The sequence below is a fragment of the Pinus tabuliformis genome, chromosome J, assembly GCF_031772625.1.
Source record: "Pinus tabuliformis cultivar Carrire ecotype Pingquan chromosome J, CPIR1, whole genome shotgun sequence".
NCBI classification, from domain to species: domain Eukaryota; kingdom Viridiplantae; phylum Streptophyta; class Pinopsida; order Pinales; family Pinaceae; genus Pinus; species Pinus tabuliformis.
This window is the reverse complement of record NC_142295.1, coordinates 1,192,632,101-1,192,653,848: the sequence shown is the minus strand read 5'-3', so window position 1 is coordinate 1,192,653,848 and position 21,748 is coordinate 1,192,632,101. Positions and strand designations below refer to the sequence as shown.

Below are 21,748 nucleotides of genomic sequence, written 5' to 3'. Positions count from 1 at the left end.
CAAAAATTTATAAAAAAATTTAATGCCTCTCCCAATAATTTAAACTAATTTTGTCTGTAGATTTCTGTAATTGTTGTTTTTCAGTGGCAGAATCAGAAAATAAGTGTTCATTTTGTTGGTCGTCTTTTCAAATCCAAAACAATATGCATCCAAGATTTATTGTACATTCTAAACATAGATGAACAAAATTAAACAGTAGGAATTATTGTAAAATTTTTCAATCAAACAGCAACAACTAATTCTGTTTAGCTGCCTACCCGTCAAACAGCAACAACTAATTCTGTTTAGCTGCCTACCCGCTTCCCAAAACACAACCACGCATACATATCTGTCTGAAATTTTCACCTGATGGATGAAGTGCACACCATTGAAGTTCCAGTGATAAGCAGAAAGAGAATTGAAAGTGGGGATTTCATATCATTACTTACAAATTCCATGTCTGCAGGTTGTGCTGGGCATAGAAACATTGTGTCCGCCAGTTATTAAATGGTGGGACGGATAAAACCAAACCTTATGCCCCCTTGACTTACAACCCAATCCATATCGTCGTTGGCCGAACTTTTCCACCATACGTGCGCCATTGTTACTATCATGGGAAAGATTTTCCGTATGTAACCCGGAAGCAAGGGATATACTTTCCTCCATTAATTCTTCAAACGATATACTGTTAATGGTGCGGTCGTCAAATCGATCTTTGTATCAAGGTAGTGGCAGAAGTTAATCACGAACAAGTGGTGACCTTTCATTGTAATAATGTTAGGAATTGCGACCTAACAAACACAGTTAACATGCATGTCGACTAACGCTCAGCTGAGTAAAGCATGACCTCTGCATCGACTTTCTACCCTAAATGAACTAAATTCAGCGGGAAATTCCCTAGTCCGTATAGGACAATACTGCACGCTGTGATGAAAAATGGACTTTCTTATTTTGTACATACGGTTGAGTAATTCTATTTCGATCATTTTTGTGTAATTCTATTGGGAGCAATGGTCTCCATCACTATATTATATTATGACTTTAATTAATAGTAGTTCGAAATTTCAATCTAATCATTTGTCAGGTGTCAAAACCACCCTTCCAAGTGTCCTAGTTTAGTTTGAGTTAGTTGAGTTTAGTTTAAGTTCAGTGATTTATTAGTAATGTTTGTAATGAGAAAAAAGTTTGAGTTATGAGTTTAAGTCGAGTTTAACTCCAGTCATTTATTAGTAATGTTTCCAATGTAACCTTATTTAACTGGCTTGTAATACTGAGAAAAGAAAGTCATCTGCTCCATTATTTTTGTTCTTTTCAATTTTTGTCATGGTGTCTAAAAGATACGAGTTTGCATAAAACTCTGTGAGAAAGCAACAAAAGTGAGTGAAGAGAAAGCGTGAGCATCTTTGAGAGAGCAGCAGAAGTGAGTGAAGAGAAAGCATAAGCCTCTTTGAGAGAGCAACATAAATTTAGCGTAAGCCTCTTTGAGAGAGAGCAAAAGTTTGAAGATGCCTGAAAAAAGCAGCAAAAAAACCAAGAAGCCAACTACAGCAAGGCGAATGCAAAACAGATTGAATTGAGAGAGCAGTAGAAGTTGAAGAAGCCTGCGTAAAAGCAGCAAGAAAACCAAGAAGCCAACTACAGCAAGGCTAAGGCCAAAGAGATTGTTTTTTTGGGGGGTGGGGTGTGGGGGGGGGATATTAACGCATTTCCATACATTAAACCAGTGCCTTAGTAATACCACTAACGCTGAGTAGTCAGAGGAAAAAGCGCGTTAATCAAGTGTTCCTTAGAGCGTTTTCAAATTGACGCGTGCTAGTTGTGATGGACTGGGTTTTAGCACGCGACCTTTGGTCATCCCACGGAACGTTAAGGGAGCAAAATTCGTCTAGTCCCTTCGTAAAAGACGGCAGCGGATTGGATCGACGATTTCATTGAAAAGTCAAGAAGTGAGATTGAAGAATTTCGTAAAAGATCGCAGCGGCAATGTCCAATTCTTTCCATCGGCTAGAAAGAAAGACCGACCTCTGTCCAGAAGAGCGTTGATGGCATTCCAACCAACAAGTGACGAGCCTGGAGACGAAGCTTCGTCCCGAACACCAAGGACAATCATGCGAAAGCAATCCAAGAACGTCCCATTCTTGTGAAAAGTAAATCGAAGGCATAAGGCGAAAAGTCAATATTTTTTTTAAAAGGTTTTAATAGGGGATCATGTAATGAAAAGCCTTGTGATTTAAAAAAGTGCTCATGTGATATTTTAAAAGGGCTTAAGAAGTTATTTAAAGGAGGTCTTTTTTCATAGGCTCCACGTGATTTGGAAAGAGGAATAATGTAATGATGTGTAAAATAAGTTTTTATTTTATTTTTAAAAGCATTATATTTATTTATTTTTGTTAAAAATTGATTAAAAAATGGGAAAAGCCAAAAGGCTAAGCCATAGCATGAGATGTTTGAGATTTTTTTAGACTTGGAAGTGAAGAGGTAAAAGGATGTATTTGCATTGAAATGCATAAAAGAATATGTTGATGACAACATTTTTCCTTTGATTTCAGAAGCCAAGACAAGAAGGCCTGGGATAGCCTTGAGAGATATTTTGGTCAAAGGGGGAGTATTGAAGTTGAAGATGAATGTGGATCTATAGCAACAGATCTACATCCAGATGAATGGATTGTTGAAACCCACTGTGCTCAGTCACACGTGGATGATGTCTGTGAAGAAGTCGCAGAAGCAAGAGAGAAGGAGCACGTAGATGCTCATGAACCCCATTGTGCATAGCCACAAGTGGACGAAAATTTGGTGATTCCAACAACAAAGCTTGTTGATGACAATATGATGATTCCAACAACAAAGCTTGTTGATGAAAGTTTGGTGAATCCATCAACGGAGCTTTCTAAGGACAATGAAGTTGCCATTAGAGCAGTGAATGATATGGTGAATCCAACAATTAATATTGTTGATGTAAAATTTGATGATGAATTGTTGGCTAATGATGAATGGTTACAGGTGATGCAACAAAAACATCATATTGACATGATGCTTTTTGGTGAGACAGTGGAAGACAACCTGTTTGCAGCGACCCAAGTTAGTACATAAGTCAAAAAGACAGACACAGAGATAGGGGCAAAAGCAAAGAAAGAAGCGCAACAGGAAACAGCTCTCATTGCAGAACAAAAGGAATAGAACCAATGTGGTTCTCGAAGTATTTTAATTCCAACATTGATTTCCAATGTGCAAGTACCCAGAACGATTATGAAAAAGAGTTAAATTTTCTTTGAAGCATGGCTTGCAACACCATGTATTGATAAAATTTGCATAGAAGTTGCAGAAATGAATGTTGAAGACAACATGCATGATGAAGAAATTAATGAAATTTTCAAGTATTGGAGTCCTGAAGAGATTAAATTGTATTATGGTCCTATGTTGCAGTAGATTGATGATGAAAAACGCACTACAAAAGATGTATTATGGTCTTATGTTGTAGTAGATTGATGATGAAAAGCGCACTACAAAAGATAATATGTGGCGGCAACCCACATACAAATCAATTTTTGAAGAAGTCCAAGATATGCTTAGACAACCTAGAAGAATGGAAGACCTGCACCAACAAATGAAGAAATTGAGGTTTGAAGGATATAACAAAGAGAAAAAGTTGAAACAATTTAGAGGCTATATGATATGGAAAAAGAGAAGAAGAAAAGCTGAAGCCAATTTTGAAATTGTAAACCTAGTTGACACATAGACTAGCAGGTGTGTTAATTGATTTTTTTATGTGATTGTAATTAAGGGGGAGTGTTGGAGAATTTAATTCCAACCACCTGTTAGGTGTCAAAACCGCCCCTCCAAGTGTCTCAGTTCAGTTTGAGTTAGTTGAGTTTAAGTCGATTTTAACTCTAGTCATTTATTAGTGATATTTCCAATGTAACCTTATTTAATTAGTTTGTAATACTGAGAAAAGAAATTCCTCTGCTCCATTTTTACTCTCTTCAATTTTTGTCAATAGAGAAGGTTGAGAAGTTTATTATTGCTTACAAATTTTATTCCAAAATCTCAATATCATTAGGAATTTAAAGTTAATAATGAAGGTTTGGAAATTTATTATTGCTTAAAGATTTTATTATAATAGAAAATCTCAACATTGTATTAGAACTGATAAAGAATTTAAAATTAACAAAGAAGGTTTGGAAGTTTACTAATACTTACCGATTTATTATAAGGGAAAATCGTATTACATTAGAGATCCTTAAAAATTTAAAGTTAATAATGAACGTTTGGAAGCTCATTATTGCTTATGGATTTTCCTATAAAGTGGATCTCAACATTATATTAGAGTTTTAGATCAGGTTGAATGGGCAGATTTAAAAGAATATTGGAATAATTGATAGGCTAACCTCATTGGGAACGGATTAGGCCACCTTGATATCACAGAACTAACCGCCCATTTGGAATTTTACTACTACATACCCATTACCCATTTTTGGTACAAGTCGCATAAGCCCTAAGGTTTTCGCCTAGATCTAGATGAAATCAAATATAATCATTCCTAGTTCATTGCACTCGGTGGGATATGTGGTTTGGTTCAAATTGAAATAAATATAAATATAATTAATTTTGTGGAGTGTGGTGGTTTAATTGAGTTTAGTATAATTATGTTGATAAGATGTTAAAGTGGGACATATTATTTTTCTATTTAATATTAAGATTGAACTTAAATTAGTACAGTTTTATTGGGAAAAAATAAAAATAAAAAATAAAAAATAATTCATTCTAAACGGAGAGATCTAGTAAAATAATGTTCTGATCGAAAAAATATAGACCATTTGGCCTTTTTCGACATTATTGCATTCAAATAGCTTCATTGATAGCACATACCTCATTCACATGGCGTTTCGTATTTCTTAATGCATATTCACTCTACATAAAGATCAAATAAAATTCAAAGTAGGATAAAAGAATAAAATTAAACAAATAAATTTAGAAATATCAATAAATATATAATAGAAAAACATTTAATATTTTTATATTATATATAATAAATAGAAATAAAATACTAAAAATAATTAATATTTGAAATAAAATACAAGTCTTTATATTATATATAAATTTTGACACATATTTTAAAGATAGGAAAGAGAATTGTAATTATCTCTTAAAATAATATGTTTGTGATCTTTTATTAAATAAGTTTTAAAGGGCAAAAAATTGTATGCTTGATTATTTCATTTTTTAAATAAAATAAACATGTAAATTCATTATAAAGAAAAATGTTAAATTCAAATTAGATGTTAGATATCATTTTTTGGGATTCAACTGCATTATTAATTCATCTATGACCATTTCCATAGTCCTAACTAACTCATTTCTCATGATTTTTGAATAGTCTATTTAGCAGGCATTGCAACAGGTGAAGAAATGAGATTGAAACTAGTGAAATGAATCACATAATGTCAATCATGAATTCCTGTGAATCATCACTTTTGAGGCTTGCACCCAGTAACCAGGATTTTCGAGAGATAATCCATCAGAAATAGCCTCTCGCTCAAGCGTGCTTAACTATAGAATTTTCAAATTATATGTGTTTTGTTTTGAAAACTGTAAAAAAAAACTAAATAATTGATATAATTTTTTTTTTATATTAATTAAATAAAAAAATTAATAAATTTTTTTAATATTCGTTTTTATTTTATTTTTTAAAATTTAATAACATAAATTTTCCAAAGTAATAAAAAATATTATGAAAACGCAGTAAAAAGTTACTTTTCTATATCAAATAAAAAATGTTAGTAAAACACAGTAGGCAGTTACTTTTTCATATAAATATTGGTTGGCACAATATCACCAATTAAATGTTCAAGCTTCATGTACCATACTATTAGTTAAAATAAAATAATATTAAAATCAACATTTTAATATCTTTTGTTATTGTTGGGATTTGTAATTAAGCAGAGAATGTGTTATTTGTTATGGAATTTAATTAGAATATAAATTTTAGAAATATTTTCGAATCTGACTAACAAAGAATTAACTAGATTAATTTTAAATTTTTGAAAATATTTTGATATTTGATAAATACAATATTTATTAATTTTATATTTATATCTCAATTTCCAATATGTTTCTAGTTAATTTTAAATTTTTGAAAGTATTTTGATATTTGATAAATACAATATTTATTAATTTGATGATAATGATGATGGTGGTGGTGGTGGTGGTGGTGGTTAACGTCCACTGATACCAAACAATGATCTATCCGACCTAAATAAACAAATTATTTATTTTGATTTAAGATTTTATTCCTATGCTCAAAAAGCTTGGAGAGAAGCCTCACGAGCTCACTATAATTTTGACATTGTAAAAGGCTAGGAAGGTCAGTATTGTAACAAAGATTGTGAAATTGAGATCTAATGTGGTGTATGCAGGGCACTCTAAGAGGAAGTGGTTTTCATCCTCGATGCTCCTATTCTCACAAATATGGCAGATCCTTTCTATCCATGGCGTTTTAGGAACTGTCCAACGACCTGTTTCACTATGGAGCTCATGAGAATTCGTTCTAATCTTTGCTATATTAATTTTCTTCTTTGAGCTAGTTAAAATAGAGAGATACTTTTGATCTTCAAGGGTGGGGTTGATGACCTTCTTATAATAACTCAATTTTCTTTTAAACGCTAAATCTTTCTCACACAACAATTTTTCTTTGAACTTAGAAGTAACAATATCGTTAATGTTATTTATGTTTTGCAAAGCATCATTTTCATTGATCTCCCAATAGTTTAACCAGGCCCTTGTGTCTTTATGCCATCCTCGGTTGAGCCTTAGGTGGTTTTGGCTGGAATTTAAAGCTAGCTTAGGAAGTCTATGATCGTCTATGTTATTGAGCTTGTGCTTGTACCACAGAAATCTAAGCATAGCTAGGCTCTCAATAGGGGAAAGACCTGCTTCTATAAGGGGAATAGGATAGGATGTATTACTTTTAATTTCCAGGTTATAAGTTATAAAACGCTTCTCGATTTGCTCAATATTTCTCCATGATTCTCTGGAGATGCTGCAACCCCAAACCTCACAGTCATATAAGATAACAAGAGTGACTAAAGTTTCAAAGAGGAACTTCTTTTTATCCCACATTACTAGGTTTGTTGTTTTACAATTATTTTCAAGACCAAAATAAGCTTTCCACCTCCCATTGATCCTTTTCTCAATGCTATGGTTCCAGCTTGTGATGGATATCAATTCCTAGGTACTTGTAAGAATACACTTCCTCCAAGTTATTATTGTCATACATAAAATTAGCGTAAGTGTCCTTCTTGGATTTGATAATCATAACTTTTGTTGGTAGAGCAAAAATCCTTAAGAAGCTTGAGTTGCTTATCAAGATTAGAAGGGCACCTTGCCAAAAGAACAATATCGTCAACATAGAGAGAAAGATAACGACTATCCCAGCTAAGATCGTGCCATCACATCCTGCTTCTTCTAAATAGCTTTCGAGCTTATCGATGTAAATGCCAAATATATTTTAAAAATTACAATTGAGAAAAGTTACACTTGAAATAACCATAATTAATAATAAAAATATTGTCATTAACCATAAATATCAATAATCAGAATTGATAATTGATAAATGCATGACACAAACTAGTCAACACACTGCGAAAAGGGAAAAGTCATATTAGTCTTAGTCTTGTAATTTCGAACTGAAAAACGAGTTCTACTGAATTATCAAATGTTCAATCAATTTTGGCACACTGCAAGTTTGCTTGAATCGTCTCCAGAGGGAACAACGTTTACAGAAAGATACAGCGTTTTGTTCTTTTCCAACCATAGTTACCCAGTTCAGCTGTATTAACCCAAAATATTAGTAAATTTGCCGATTTGATAGTGGGTGTATTAATCTGGTTATTAGATACTTAACTAAAATGCTTTATATTAAAAAAAATTATATAATAATTTCTATGTTGAAAAAATTAGTAAATGGTATATTAAAAAACAACGATTTTTATTTTAAGGAATATTAAAATATTAAAATAAAAGTGAAAACTTGCCGTTCATGTAAAAGTAGAATAGAATGATAAATTCTATTTACAAGTTTATATTGTTGCTATATTTGTCCATGATCTTTAAATAGATATTATGATTTTTTTATGTCATTATTTCTAGATATTGTTGTCACATTCGTTCATGATTTTTAAATAGATATAATGATTTTTTATTTCTAATCTATGTAAAAAAAATCATTCAAAATTAAAATACATATTTAGTAAATAATATATTTTCATTAATTACTTTTCATCATAATTTAAATTTCTGCATAAATAAAAAAATAAGAATAAAAAGTAAACAAAAGAATGTTCGCTAGGCTGACCTCCAGAAAAAAAGTGAATCATGAATACAAGCATCATATCCATAAAGGGAAAAAAATCAGCGGAATACCATAATCAGCAAATTACCAGATCTGTAGAGGGATGTCAGAGTGAGGAAGTGAACTTGAAGGACAAGCCATCAGAGTACTCATGTTGTTAATTTAATGGGGGCACTAACATTGGAGATACCTTGCAATTGAGATGGAACAACTCGAGTTTACTCACATGTTTTTATGGCAGAACATAATTTCCTAAAAATTCGAAGGAAAATCGTTTGTAATGAGATACTATGTTTTATATTTGATTTTAATTAAAATGTAAAAATTATCATTGTAATATTGATTATATTTCTAATGAATTAAATGCTTTCTAAATCACACCTCCAATAAAAAGTACTCTTTGGTTTGTGGTAAGGATCTTTCAAAAGTATTTAATTTGGATTAAAAAAATAAGCTACGGGCCAAATTTATTTGGTTCAATACTAAAAATATTTATTTTGTTTTTTATTTGTGGGTCATGATTTCCAAATGATGCTTATCAATGTTATCTATCTATAATTTTAAACAATAAGAGTGTCTTTGCTAATGAGTGGAAATATGTTCCACTTACCTTTGAAGTCACAAATTGTTTTGGTGATTACCTAAAATATTAGGTAAATACCATACTAGAGAGTTTGTACAAAAGTCCCATGCATCTGTCCGTCCATTAGATGATGTAGAATTATAAAGTTTCTGTTGCTGGCAATATAAGAACCATCTTTTGAATAGTTGTCACATCCTATATTGATATAAGAACCATCTTTTGAATAGTTGTCACATCCTATATTGTAGGTGACAAGAAGATCCCATTTCTCATTGCTAAGAAAAGTTTGCATGTGGCACCACCGCCTATTTGAGATGTATAGGTAAACTCTGAGACTTTCATTATCTCAATATTTCAATTATTATTTTGATTGTGTATTACCAACTTAACACAAATACACTAAACAACCTAAATATAATACAACAATTATTATTTCAAACCAAAGTACAACTTTTTCAATCCAACAATTCCAATTTAACAATCTTATTGACATGACAGTTGCTAATATAATATTTTAAAATTTTCTGAAAATATATTAAATTTTTTCTGAAATCTACCATCTTAATTTACATACCCTCTCTACAATAAAAGAAATTAACAGACACCATTCCAAAACACTTACAGAGACAATTATTAGTAAATAATATTTTAAATTTAACTGGAAATCTACGATCCTAATCTACATACCCTCTCCACAAGCAAGGAAATTAACCGACACCATTCCAAAGCAGTTCAACAATCTATATTATAGCTTGACATTTCGATTTCTCTTCCTCTGTGTCTATGTTGAAAATTCAAGAGCTTCAGTGGCTCACAAATGCGGTGGCATTGAAACATCTTTGCTTCCACGGAATCGATTTTTTTTAGAAGCGTCCTCCTTATGACGGTAATCAGTAATCAGAAATCTTTCAATCAAAGAATGCGGACTGACCGGTTACATGTTAGAGGAGAAATGGTTTTATTGGATTGAAATATGATAATAAAATGTATTTTTGAATATATAAATAGAAGAATGTTTTTATTTAAATTTTAAAAATTATATAAATTTAATTTATAATTTTTTATAAAATTTAAAATAAAATTAATAAAATATAATTTATATAGATTAATTAATTAAATTTTGTATTTTTTTTTCAGAGAGAAAAAGCAACATTGTATTATATTGAGACAATATAAAAATTTCAAAAGATACAAAAGGGTGGCTCATGGAGCAGCCACGATAGAAGCAACGAGGACAGATACAATATCATAGGTCCATAAAGAGACAGATACAACATCACAATCCAGATCATGACATATTGAACTGAAAAACTTTACAGGACAGACAAAAGGCATGTCAAAAGCATCAGCAAAAGTTTAAGCCAAAAACCATTTGAGAAGAAACACATTTTTAATGTAAAAACAAAGTTTGGACAGAGACTTTCAGTTTCCCTTTTATAATAAATCAATGCTAAAATTTGACTTTCCATTACTATAAATTTCAGTGAAAACTTTGAACTTTCAGTACAGACTTTGAAGTTCTCTTTTATAATATATCAATGCTAAAACTTGGCTTTCTATCCTTTGAGTTATTAGTATTAAAAATTCAGTGAGAACATTCGAAAAATTCAACCGGATTGAATTGACTACACAATTTCCGAAAAAAATCAACGGAGTACATTTCCATTAATATCATTCCGTCAAGTCTGACTCCATTATAATTGAATATGATGTGTACAGTGATCCTACATTTCCATTAATATCATTCCGTCAAGTCTGACTCCATTATAATTGAATATGATGTGTAGAGTGATGCTTTTCTACTACGATGTTGGACTAACGACCGCATGTTTGAAAATTAATTTTGTGGGTTAACTGTCATTGAATAGGGATACCGTCCATTCAAAATGATTGTTATTGGTTTTTTTTATGCTTATTAATACTTACTATCAAAACCTTAACCCGGTTCTATTTCCTAAAAATCTAAACTAGTTGCGGACTAAACATCCCAATTCTGAGAATATCGCTTCACTCCATGCAATTAGAAAAGTGTTCTTTTTACCTAGGTCACAGAATAGCTCTGATTTTGTCGGGAATTTCCATTATTTTTTAGGTTAATTTGTGGGTTTTTGTCAATGGGCAGAGCCACATAAAATTAAATTTTAGTTTAAAAACTTCATAAAATAACTCAGAAAATAATGAAAATGCGATTATGATAAAATTTAGCAGAATTTTTTGAAAATCTGAGTTACAACTACCAAAATTCAGGATTTTGGGTGTCCCATGAATTTTTGATAAGGCTAAATCCATTTCCATTATAAAAAAATTGGTTCAAACACTCCAAGATTCTGATTTAAAAAAAAAAACTGTCCAATCAATAGACAACGCCTAAAATTAAATGCATGCTCAATTTTTATTTTTTTTAAAGTAGAGATTTGTTTGGATAATGTGTTTGACTTGTTCGTTTGTAACTAGAATGCTTTAATGATTTTTCAAATTGCTTAATATATATAATCAAAAACAAGTTTTCACAATTTCAAACTAAATCAAATTTCAATAAAAAAAATTCTAAAATTAAATCTAAAAATTCTAAACAAACCTTAACAACAAAAACTATATACAATTTAATCTCTATATAATTAAACCTACATTTTAAATAACAAAAATCCCAATTTCACCGTAATTCAAATACCAACCAAAATCACGAAAATTAAACCACTCTCAAATTAGAAAAGAAAATCAATTCAATCCAAAAGTTCTAGACGCTAAGCAGAACTGTATTGAATGCTATATTAAAATGAAGTAGATACACCGTAACGCATCCACAAAAATGAAAATTCAAAGGCAGGACATCTATTCCAATTAGACAAATATTGGTCAGAATGTAAACGGCATTAACATAAGTTGTCAAATAAATTCAGAACTTTGAAGCAAAATCAAAATAGCTGAAAATGAAGATGGAACTTGCCACTTTCTATTTATTCAATGATTTCGCCTTACATAAACCAGATTCGAGAAGAAATTTGTGGTTGTGAACATCAATGAACTGAAATTCAAAACTTCAATGCTAAAACTAGCTGAAACTAAGAGCCGTGACCTAGAGAATGATAGAATTGAGTAACACGACATAGTATGTAGTCTGTCCTCTATATATATAACCTCTTTCTTCTTGCCGCATACTAGCCCTAACGTTAAGGAGAGGCAACAGAGATCATAAATTCCTGCACTCATAGAAAGTTGCATGGGCAGGGCTGACTCCACCCACCTGATTGGAGTTACTATACTTAAAAACAAATTTGTCTCCCCCTGGCGCAAAGGGCCGTGTCAAATTAACAATCTCATTTCCTAGGAGGTAGCCTTCTACCTCAATGCCTACGCGCTTGGCATTGCAATAGTGACATCGGTTTTCCACAATAATTAGATAGTTATATAAATTCTGAGAGCTGGTGCTGCTACTGAGGCAGCCGTTGCCATCAATCTGGGCAAAAACTGTTACAAAGTCTTTCAGTTCGCATTTCCCCTTAACAGCAACAGCAGTTTCAGTATCGGACGATGTCACACCTGGTACACATAATTACCAATCCAAAGCATCAGTATGATTTCATTAATAGTACTTATAAATTAATATTAATTAAATTTAACATAGAGATCATGAATCATGCCCGGAGCAGCTCTCAGTCACTGGATTACATAATCTGTGAGACTAAATTTCTGTACTTAAGTATTAGAACACATCTACGAGACTGAACATCAAAAATTTATAACGTTTTTAATGTCTCTCAAAATAATTTAAACTAATTTTGTTTGTAGATTTCTGTAATATTTGTTTTGTTGTTCTTTAATGGCAGAATCAGAAAATAAGTGTTCATTTTGTTCATCGACATTTCGAGTCCAGAACAATATGCATCCAAGATTTATCCAGTGCACATTCTAAACATAGATGAACGAAATAAACCCTAGGAATTATTGTACAATTCTTCAATCAAACAGCAACAACTAATTCTGTTTGAAATTTTCACCTGATGGATGAAGTGCGTGCACCATTGAAGTTCCAGTGATAAGCAGAAACAGAATTGCAAGTGGGGATTTCATATCGTTACTTACAAATTCCATCTCTGCAGGTTGTGCTGGGCATAGAAACCTCTTGTGTCTGACAGCTATTAAATAGTGTGAGGGATAAAGGCAAACCATGCTTAAACCTTACGTCCCCTTGACTCACAACCCAATCCACGTCGTCGCTGGCCAAACTTTTCCACAATACGCACGCCATTGTTACTATCATTGGAAAGATTTTCCGTATGTAACCCGGAAGCAAAGGGATACATATTCCTCCAATTCATCAAACGATATACTCTCGTTCGCTCTGTAAAATTTACTATTGTCAATGGTGCGGCCGTCATCAAATCGATCTTTCTGTTAAGGTAGTGGCAGGCAGAAGTCAATCACGAAGAAGTGGTGACCGTTCATTGCAATAATGTTAGGAATTGAGACCTAACAAACACGGTTAACATGCATGTCGGCTAAGGCTCTGCCGAGTAAAGCGTGACCTCTGCATCGACTTTCTTGCCTAAATGAACTAAATTCAGCAGGAAATTCCCTAGTCCATATGTGATAATACGCGGTGATGGAAAATAGACTCTTTTATTTTGTACATACCCAAATATGTGATAACACGCGGTGATGACTTTATTATCTTGTACATACGGTTGTATAATTCTATTTGGAATAATGTTCTTATTCACCTTATTAAGAATTTAAAGTTAATAGTCAAGGATTGGAAGCTAGGAATTTTTCTCCATGAAAATTTCAACATTGTTTTAGAGTTTTGGGTTGGGTTGGGTTAGGTTAGATTGGTAATCTCAACTACCGTGGTTGGTTTGAAAAGTATTGGTAAATTTTCTTGACGCGATTGATTTCGATATTTTTTTTATAATCTATATTTAGATCGCAAAATGATCACAAAATCCCAAACTCCATCAATTTCAACATTGTATTATAATTTTAGACCAAATTTGATTGGATTGACAAGTTCAATTGGGGGATTTGTTGGGAAGCAATATCATATCAAATGTGTTTATATTAGGGGATATATATTGAGGAAAAAAAGTATATACTATATTGAGCATATAATAAGGGTTAAAGGGTTTTTATATTGGGAATGTATAAAAAATGAAGCTCAAAGTTAATGAAAAAATATAAAGAGTATAAAAATTGTTAATAAAAACATGGACCTACAATATCGAGTGAAATTATGAGCATGAGTTTTTTTAAATTGGGAAAAATATAGTGTGACTTTTAGAAGTATGTTCCAATATGTAGTCAAATTAAGAGTATTATTTAATATACCATTAATGCATGTGTTATGTCAGAAATTCTTTGTATTAAATCTGGTAAAATCAATTAAATAAAGTGAAAATACCATAATATCATGGTACTAACTACTTATTCAAAATTAATATGAGATAAACAAAAAACACTTGATAATGAGATTACCTAATCATTCAAAATTAATATTAGATAGACCAAAACAACTTAATATCAGTAATTAATATCATGTTACTGATCGTCAAAATTAATATGAGATAAACAAAAAAACACTTAATAATGAGACTACCTGATCATTCAAAATTAATATTAGATAGACCAAAACCACCTAATATCATGTTACTAATCGTCCATTCAAAATTAATACTAATAGTTTGGAAGTTTGCTACGACATAACCATTACCCATTTTGGCAAACAGAAAACCTCAATAATTTTGAACGATTGTTAATCGGAGTATACTTCTGAATTTGTATCATATATTTCTTTTCTAGGTTACATCATGACTGAACCAAAACCCGTCCCCACCACAGAAAAGGTGACGATCCGAGTTTAAAATCGCAAACAAGAGATAAGGGTTTGGAATTTTAGTACCCATTTTGGCATAACATAAATGCTCAATAATTCTGTACACTTATTAATCTCTGTATTTGTATCATACACTTCTTTTCTTTTCTTGTTACATCATGACTGAACCAAAACCCGTCCCCATCGTAGAAAATGTGACGTGCCAAGTTGAAAATCGGGAAGAAATAGTGTGAACACAGTTACCAAATCACCCTCGCACAAAAGTAACGTTCCAAGTTGAGAATGGCGTGAACACAGTTATTAAATCACCATTTCACACCAGATGCAACGTCTGGAGTTCACAATCACGAGAATATCGCTTTATCGTTGTAACTGAATCAACCCTATCTCCGAGGACATTGAATCGGAGTTGGTTTTCAAAATTTGATGTCTCAGGCGCACTCACTCAAAAAGCACATGTTTGAGAGAAGTCGCTATTTGATCACAAGCAATAAAATAATACTGGTGGAGATTTAGTTGGTTGATAAGTATGCTTATGTCATCATGACTCGGTAATGTTGTCACGTTTCACTTGAGTCCAATTGTCAATAATATGCTGCTGGGTGCCCGGTGAACTAAACATGACCAAACAAAAAGTTCTAAGTGCTTTTTGTTTGGTCATGTTTAGTTCACCGGGCACCCAGCAGCATATTATTGACAATTGGACTCAAGTGAATATATATATATATATATATATATATATAACAAGATGAATGCCACGATGGGTTGGTCTGTCAAATATACTAATAAACATGATAAAATTCGGTCATTGTTCACATGTACTTGATGCACCAAATTTCAAGGATATCCATATCCATTTTCTCAAAAGAGTTTGAAGCTATGATAAGGTTTGAATATTGTAGATGAGGACAATACAGAATTGATAAAATTCGGTCATTGTTCACATGTACTTGATGCACCAAATTTCAAGGATATCCATATCCATTTTCTCAAAAGAGTTTGAAACTATGATAGGGTTTGAATATTGTAGATTAGGACAAGACAGAATTGTGATTGTTATTGTGATGCTTGAATATAATGTTTTAGCAGATGCTCCATGGTCAAATTCAGCTAGCCTCAGGAACTTTTCATTGAATAATCTTATCTTTCCATCTAAAATGATGATAAAAAATGAGAGGAAATGATACTATTCGATTTGAATAATGTATTATTAAAGTGAATTTAAAATTTAGAATAATGTTTGCAACGAAATTAAAGGAAATAGAGTATTTAAGTTCAAAATGGAGAGTATTCAATTGATAAACTTGTTATAGAATAATTATTGTATTTACTATGATAGGTTATTTATGGTTGAAATAATTAATTTTTTCATTAGGTAAGATATTTGATCATATTAAAGGTTGTGGTGGTTATTATTATTGATTATTATGAGGTATAGTAATTAGTTTATTACTATATGAATGGTTTAATTCTAAATTTTAGGTGATAAATTTATTTGGGATATGTGATTAAGATAATTTCTTGTGTTAAGATAACATGTTTATTTAAAAAAAAAAAATCATTTATAAATATGTAACATTGGTTGTTGTTAATAAAATACTCAACACAAGTTTTGATGTGTAGAAACAATGTTTACTCTAACTTTTGTTAACATAGTATTAGGGTGGATATGGGCCTAACTCTTCATTGACTATGGTAGTAAAGGAATTTCCACATTGTTAATTCTTTGTAAATATAGAATTAGTATGGGAAAGAGAGTGGATTGCTACTATTTATGATTTATCTTGTGTCTATGGTAATTTGTTACCCTGGAATATGAATAATCTCATTGAAATGATGATCATGAAGTAAGACTATGTTACTTTAGATAACTATCACATGCATGTCAGCTTATTTATTTTGTCATAATAATAGTAACCAATGAGAATATGTTTCTCTAACAACAATTTTTTGGAATGTAGACACTAAAAAAATTGAGTGAAATTACACATGGGAGAGAGAAACACTTTGGAGAGACCTCCTATGTGAAAATGTAATATTGATCGTATGTGTCATCATGCCTAATTACACTGGATAAGCTAGCAAAGGGTGAATCCTTAAACTAAGAGGCATGTATTTCCACCTTATCAAAACGTGACTGCATGCTTTAAACATGTGTATGTATAAACATTATTATCTATGGCAACTAAATTGATCGTATAAGTTTTTGATGGTTGGTTTGCTCAAACACTTGAACAACGTGTGAGATATTTACTTATATGTGATAGAATATGGCATAAAATATCCATGGTACTAGTGTGGATGTTTTATTTTTTAATCCATTTAAGTATATTGTATACCTTCTCGAGGATATACTGATCTTCATGATAATGAAATATTCCATGGAGAATCAAATAATGATAAGAGAGGAATGATGATAGACCCACGGGATAAAACTATTGTGGTTCCCTTGGTGAAAACTATTGATGATAGACCCACTCGATAATACGACGCTTATAATGGTTCCCGTGGTGAAAAACTATTGTGCCCATTTTATAATATAAAGAAATAAAAGTCGTAAGTACATACCATGTACACAAAATGGTTTACATGGTTTAGGGCTAATGAGTTGTAATTTTCTTGTGGTATTTCCCATTTCTTATAAATCTCTTGTTTAAAGGATAAAATTTGAAGTATCTTCTTATGTGTTGAACCTCTTCTCGTTAGTGTTTCGTCATTTTATTCCTTAAAGACGCATAAATTTATGGAAATAGAGGTGGTTTATGGCCATAGTGTTTATGAAGCCATCACCACCATGTTGTAAAAGAATTCACATTGATATTGGTGGAGGATATGGTGCCAATGGAATTCCAAGTTAATCAATGAAATAAATTGACTAAGTTAACAACAATTGTTGGTTGTTCTCAAGGAAATAATAGTACAAGTTCTTTTATTTAGAGACTTAAAATTCACATGCGAGAAAAATTATATTGATTGATGTCAGAGGAGAATTGATTTACTAGAGGAGAATTGATCTACTAGTGCATAGTACAATAATCATGAGAGTTCTATTGTTGTTGATAGTATCATCATATACATCATTACTATTTATTGTAGCGATGTTGAATATATTGAAAATATTCAAAGAATGCATTATGTTGACATGTTTGAACATTCATGTAAAAAAGAAAAAGGATGAGAGAATTGTTAAAGCATATTCTATTGCATACTGATTTGAGTCAGAGACTTGAACATAGAATAATTCATCATCAAGAAGGAGAAAAGTCAATGGTTATGGCTCCAACATGGAGTCATCACAATTAATGTGATTGGTTTTTTTTTTGTTAAAAAAGAAAAAATGTTGATAATTCATTGATATGAGATATCAGTACATATACTAATATAGTCTAGATGTTTTTTCTCATAGAGCTAATATCAAAAATTATTAACAATACCAAAATACCCTCATACATTACGATAATAAACAATAAAAGATCCCAACTTGTATGAGACGGAAGAAAGTAATCTAATAATAAAGGATCTATCCAAATAGCGTAATCACAATTGATGCGATTATTAGACACCACCATTATGAAAATTTCATAGAGAGCATCTAAAAATTCTAAGCTTATGACCTTTTCTGAGCATATTCTTCGATCAATTTTTCATGAAATGTTGGTGAAAATTGTTTGAATTTCATATTTGAGTTAATGGGTCTATACAATTTGAGATTTATAAGAGTTTCCAAGGCACTAAATCCATTTATGCATTCAAAAATAGATTTTAAGGAAAAATAAAGCGAAATCTCACTAAGAATTGTTTCAATAAATTAGGGTGAAAAGGGCCAAAATGTCAAACAAATTATACTCAAGATTTAAGAGATGTTGGAACTAACTATAGGGAAACTACAAAATAATGTCGGAGGATTTTGTTAATAGTGGATGGTAATTGGCTAAAATATGTAGGATATAATTAACTATGGTACGATGATCATGGAAGGAAATAAGGTCTATGACTATGTCTCCTTCCTCCATCAAAAGTGGTGTCATTATTATTGGGATGTAGACCATTAGTAAATATAACCATTGGTTTCATTTCATTAGGTAGATGTACATATCAAATAAAAATCTTGTGACTATTGGATTCATATTCTAGGGTCTCATAGACTCCTCATGATGGTTCATATTCCACATCATAACCCTTAAGAATTAGGTGTCTAACATTCCCCCAATTAATATAAATTGGTGTACGTGAGCCCAACAAAAGATATGAGGACAACTATTATGGCTAAATGTGCTCTTTGAGTCTATTGTTTTAAGAAATACTGCAAACCAAAGGGGTAGCAAAATCAAAAGTGATATACTAACTGATGGTTTAATGATGACTACTAACTCTGGAACTTGACTGTAATGTTCAAAAATTCCTAAAAAACATCCAAATTTGGATGGAAATTGATGCCTTGTACTAATTGGAAGTGCTGGAAAAAGGTGTTTTGAAGACATGGATTAAAATTGTCAAAACATGGATCTATGACACAACATTTCGTTGGAAATTTCCTGATTTAGTTTGAATGTTGTCTTTAGCCAACTAGTGGTGCTAAGAAATGGCGATATGAACATCACCATAAATTAATTTCATTTTGAAGATGATCACAAATTGAATCATTCTCGTGGATTTGACTCTGGATAAAACTCTACTTTTGGATAAAGTTCACTTGTACATGCCTATTTGATAGGGATTGAACACTAAAATCCTAATTGCCAATCACTGGTATTATTTCACACCCTCGTCCCCAGAAAAATCAAATAAAAGTGAGAGGGAAAAAATATTTCCAAAGTGTTCAAAGGGGGAGGATAAAAAAATATCTTCTCCACGCGACAGACTCAATGAGGGTGTCAGATTCTACTATAGATACACCGAAACCTATTTATAATTCAATTTAAAAAAGGTATAGTTTTTTTTTCAACTAAAAGATCATGTTTGGAGCAGCTCACAAGCATACATAGTCCTACCCAATATTGGACCCAAAGATCTGTGGGACCAAACTTTCCCACCTAAACATTGGAACACACCCATGGGAATTTATAGTTATAACATTGCATTGCACTAATATTTTTCTAGCACATTATAAATTATGTACCTATAATTTGGAAAATAATAATTCCTAAAGACTACTTCAAAATATTCTACAAAAATGTCGAATGTCTTTTATGGGTGTCCCATCATTTCCCTTTAGAGGTGAGATTACTACATGTTGACTAAATAGAATAATATACGATCAAATTAAGGATCATTTAAATTAAAAAAAAAAAAATTTAATAGTGTGGCATGTGTTATGGAGAAGGAGCTTAAAGGATTACCATTAATAATAGAGTTGAAGGGTTGTAAATGATAATACCAATAAATTCTCTTTCAACTCTTGAATTTCCAAGTGGTTGAAATAGTTCATGAATGATTGGTTGCACTTATGCCTCTATATTCTTATAAATTATTCAAGGGAATGGTAAGGAAATACCTACAACCTTTCCAATGCTTAAAATGGGTTCCATATATTGATTTCTAAAACTTAATTATTTTAATTAGATGCCAAATTCTAGTATATCGATCATCACTTCATATGCATAATTAGAATATGCCCATAAGTTTCTCCTATTTGGCATGTCATGACCAATTAAATATGATGATTGAGTCCAACCAAACTAGCATGTATCCTTTAAGAACATGGTGAGAAAACTTATTATTTTGTTACCTTTTCCATCTTAGTGGCTGTGTCCATTGTTTTCCTTTCCATGATGAGATGCAACACCAATAAACAAGTATCTAATTGAATAATTAATTCCTTTGAGTATTCTTACTATGCCAACCTATGCAGATAAATGAGAGTGCGGGGACTAAGAGGAACACTCATGATATGTAAAAAAAATGGCGTTGTAGCCAAATTCACAAAGCTAATGATGAGGGACAAGTTTTAGGGCTAGTGAAATGAGAGAGTAAGGTTTTTGAGGTGAAGAGAAAGACAAGGAGATAGAATGGCACACAAAAAAGCATGGTAATTTCTAGAGTTTGCAAATGGGCATGAATATGACTGAGAATATTTCCTACGTAGAGCAGACAAATTCCAAGAGGATGGAATAAAAATACTCAAAATGGAAGAGTGGATAGGTATGAGTAAGAAGAGGAATTTCTACTGATCCAAATTGTATCATTATATTGTTTGTCATCCACATAGATGATTTCAGAGTGAAAAACGTGGACAAATAAGCTCACAAGAACCTTTTTACTAGCAGGACCTAATTTGGAAAATTGGGTCTAAAATCTCCCAGGATTATTTTGAGGCATCAAATATCAGTTTTGGGGGGGAACATTGTCTCTTTAGCGTTGCACCTTTTTTCTTATTTTAAAGACAGATAACTTTCATAGACACAAGAATCATGTCAAGTGAAGTGTATATGCAAAAGTTAAGCCACTCATAACTTGACCTTCCTGTGTTCACCACCACAATTCAAGGGGATGCCATATAACCCCCATAATTCATGGAAAAGAGGATAGCCACATGATTACGATGAAGGATACTCTAGAAGAGTATATATTGTAAGTTTTTTTTAAGATTTGAGGCACTCAAACTTAACCACTAGTAGGCTATCAGGTTGTGTTATAAATGGTCCACTAGGAGGAAAAGGGGTTCCAATCCTTCGAGTGAATTTGCCCCATAGTTGAGAAAAAATAGCTAAGAGGGATATAAGATAGAGTACAAAAAGAGGATTTGTGCATTATTGTAGCCCACAAGCCACATGACATACTTCTTTGTACTTACAACCATATTTATATTCACAGAAAGATGATAGAGAAACCTCACCTTCCAGTTGGGTTTTTCTTCTTAAAAGGTTTCCTAGGTCATATTGTGTGTTAAATATGTTTGTGAGATTTTATTTCGTTGTTCTCTATTTATGCATAATTTTAATTCACATGCATATGCTATTAACAATAATTTTCATATCTATAAATCTAAAGAGATAAAAAAACTATAATA

General features: G+C 31.8%; 1 protein-coding gene across 1 annotated transcript; it reads right to left on the bottom strand.

The window, feature by feature from the left end:
- Positions 1–11,830: 11,830 nt before the first annotated feature.
- On the bottom strand, positions 11,831–13,062 carry LOC149231363 (uncharacterized). Its single transcript, XM_089376279.1, has 2 exons — positions 12,908–13,062; positions 11,831–12,449 (listed from the first exon to the last, which is right to left on the bottom strand). Exons 1-2 carry the CDS (start codon positions 12,999–13,001, stop codon positions 12,100–12,102), a joined length of 444 nt encoding a protein of 147 aa, XP_089232405.1. The 5' UTR covers positions 13,002–13,062; the 3' UTR covers positions 11,831–12,099.
- Between the last annotated feature and the right edge of the window lie 8,686 nt (positions 13,063–21,748).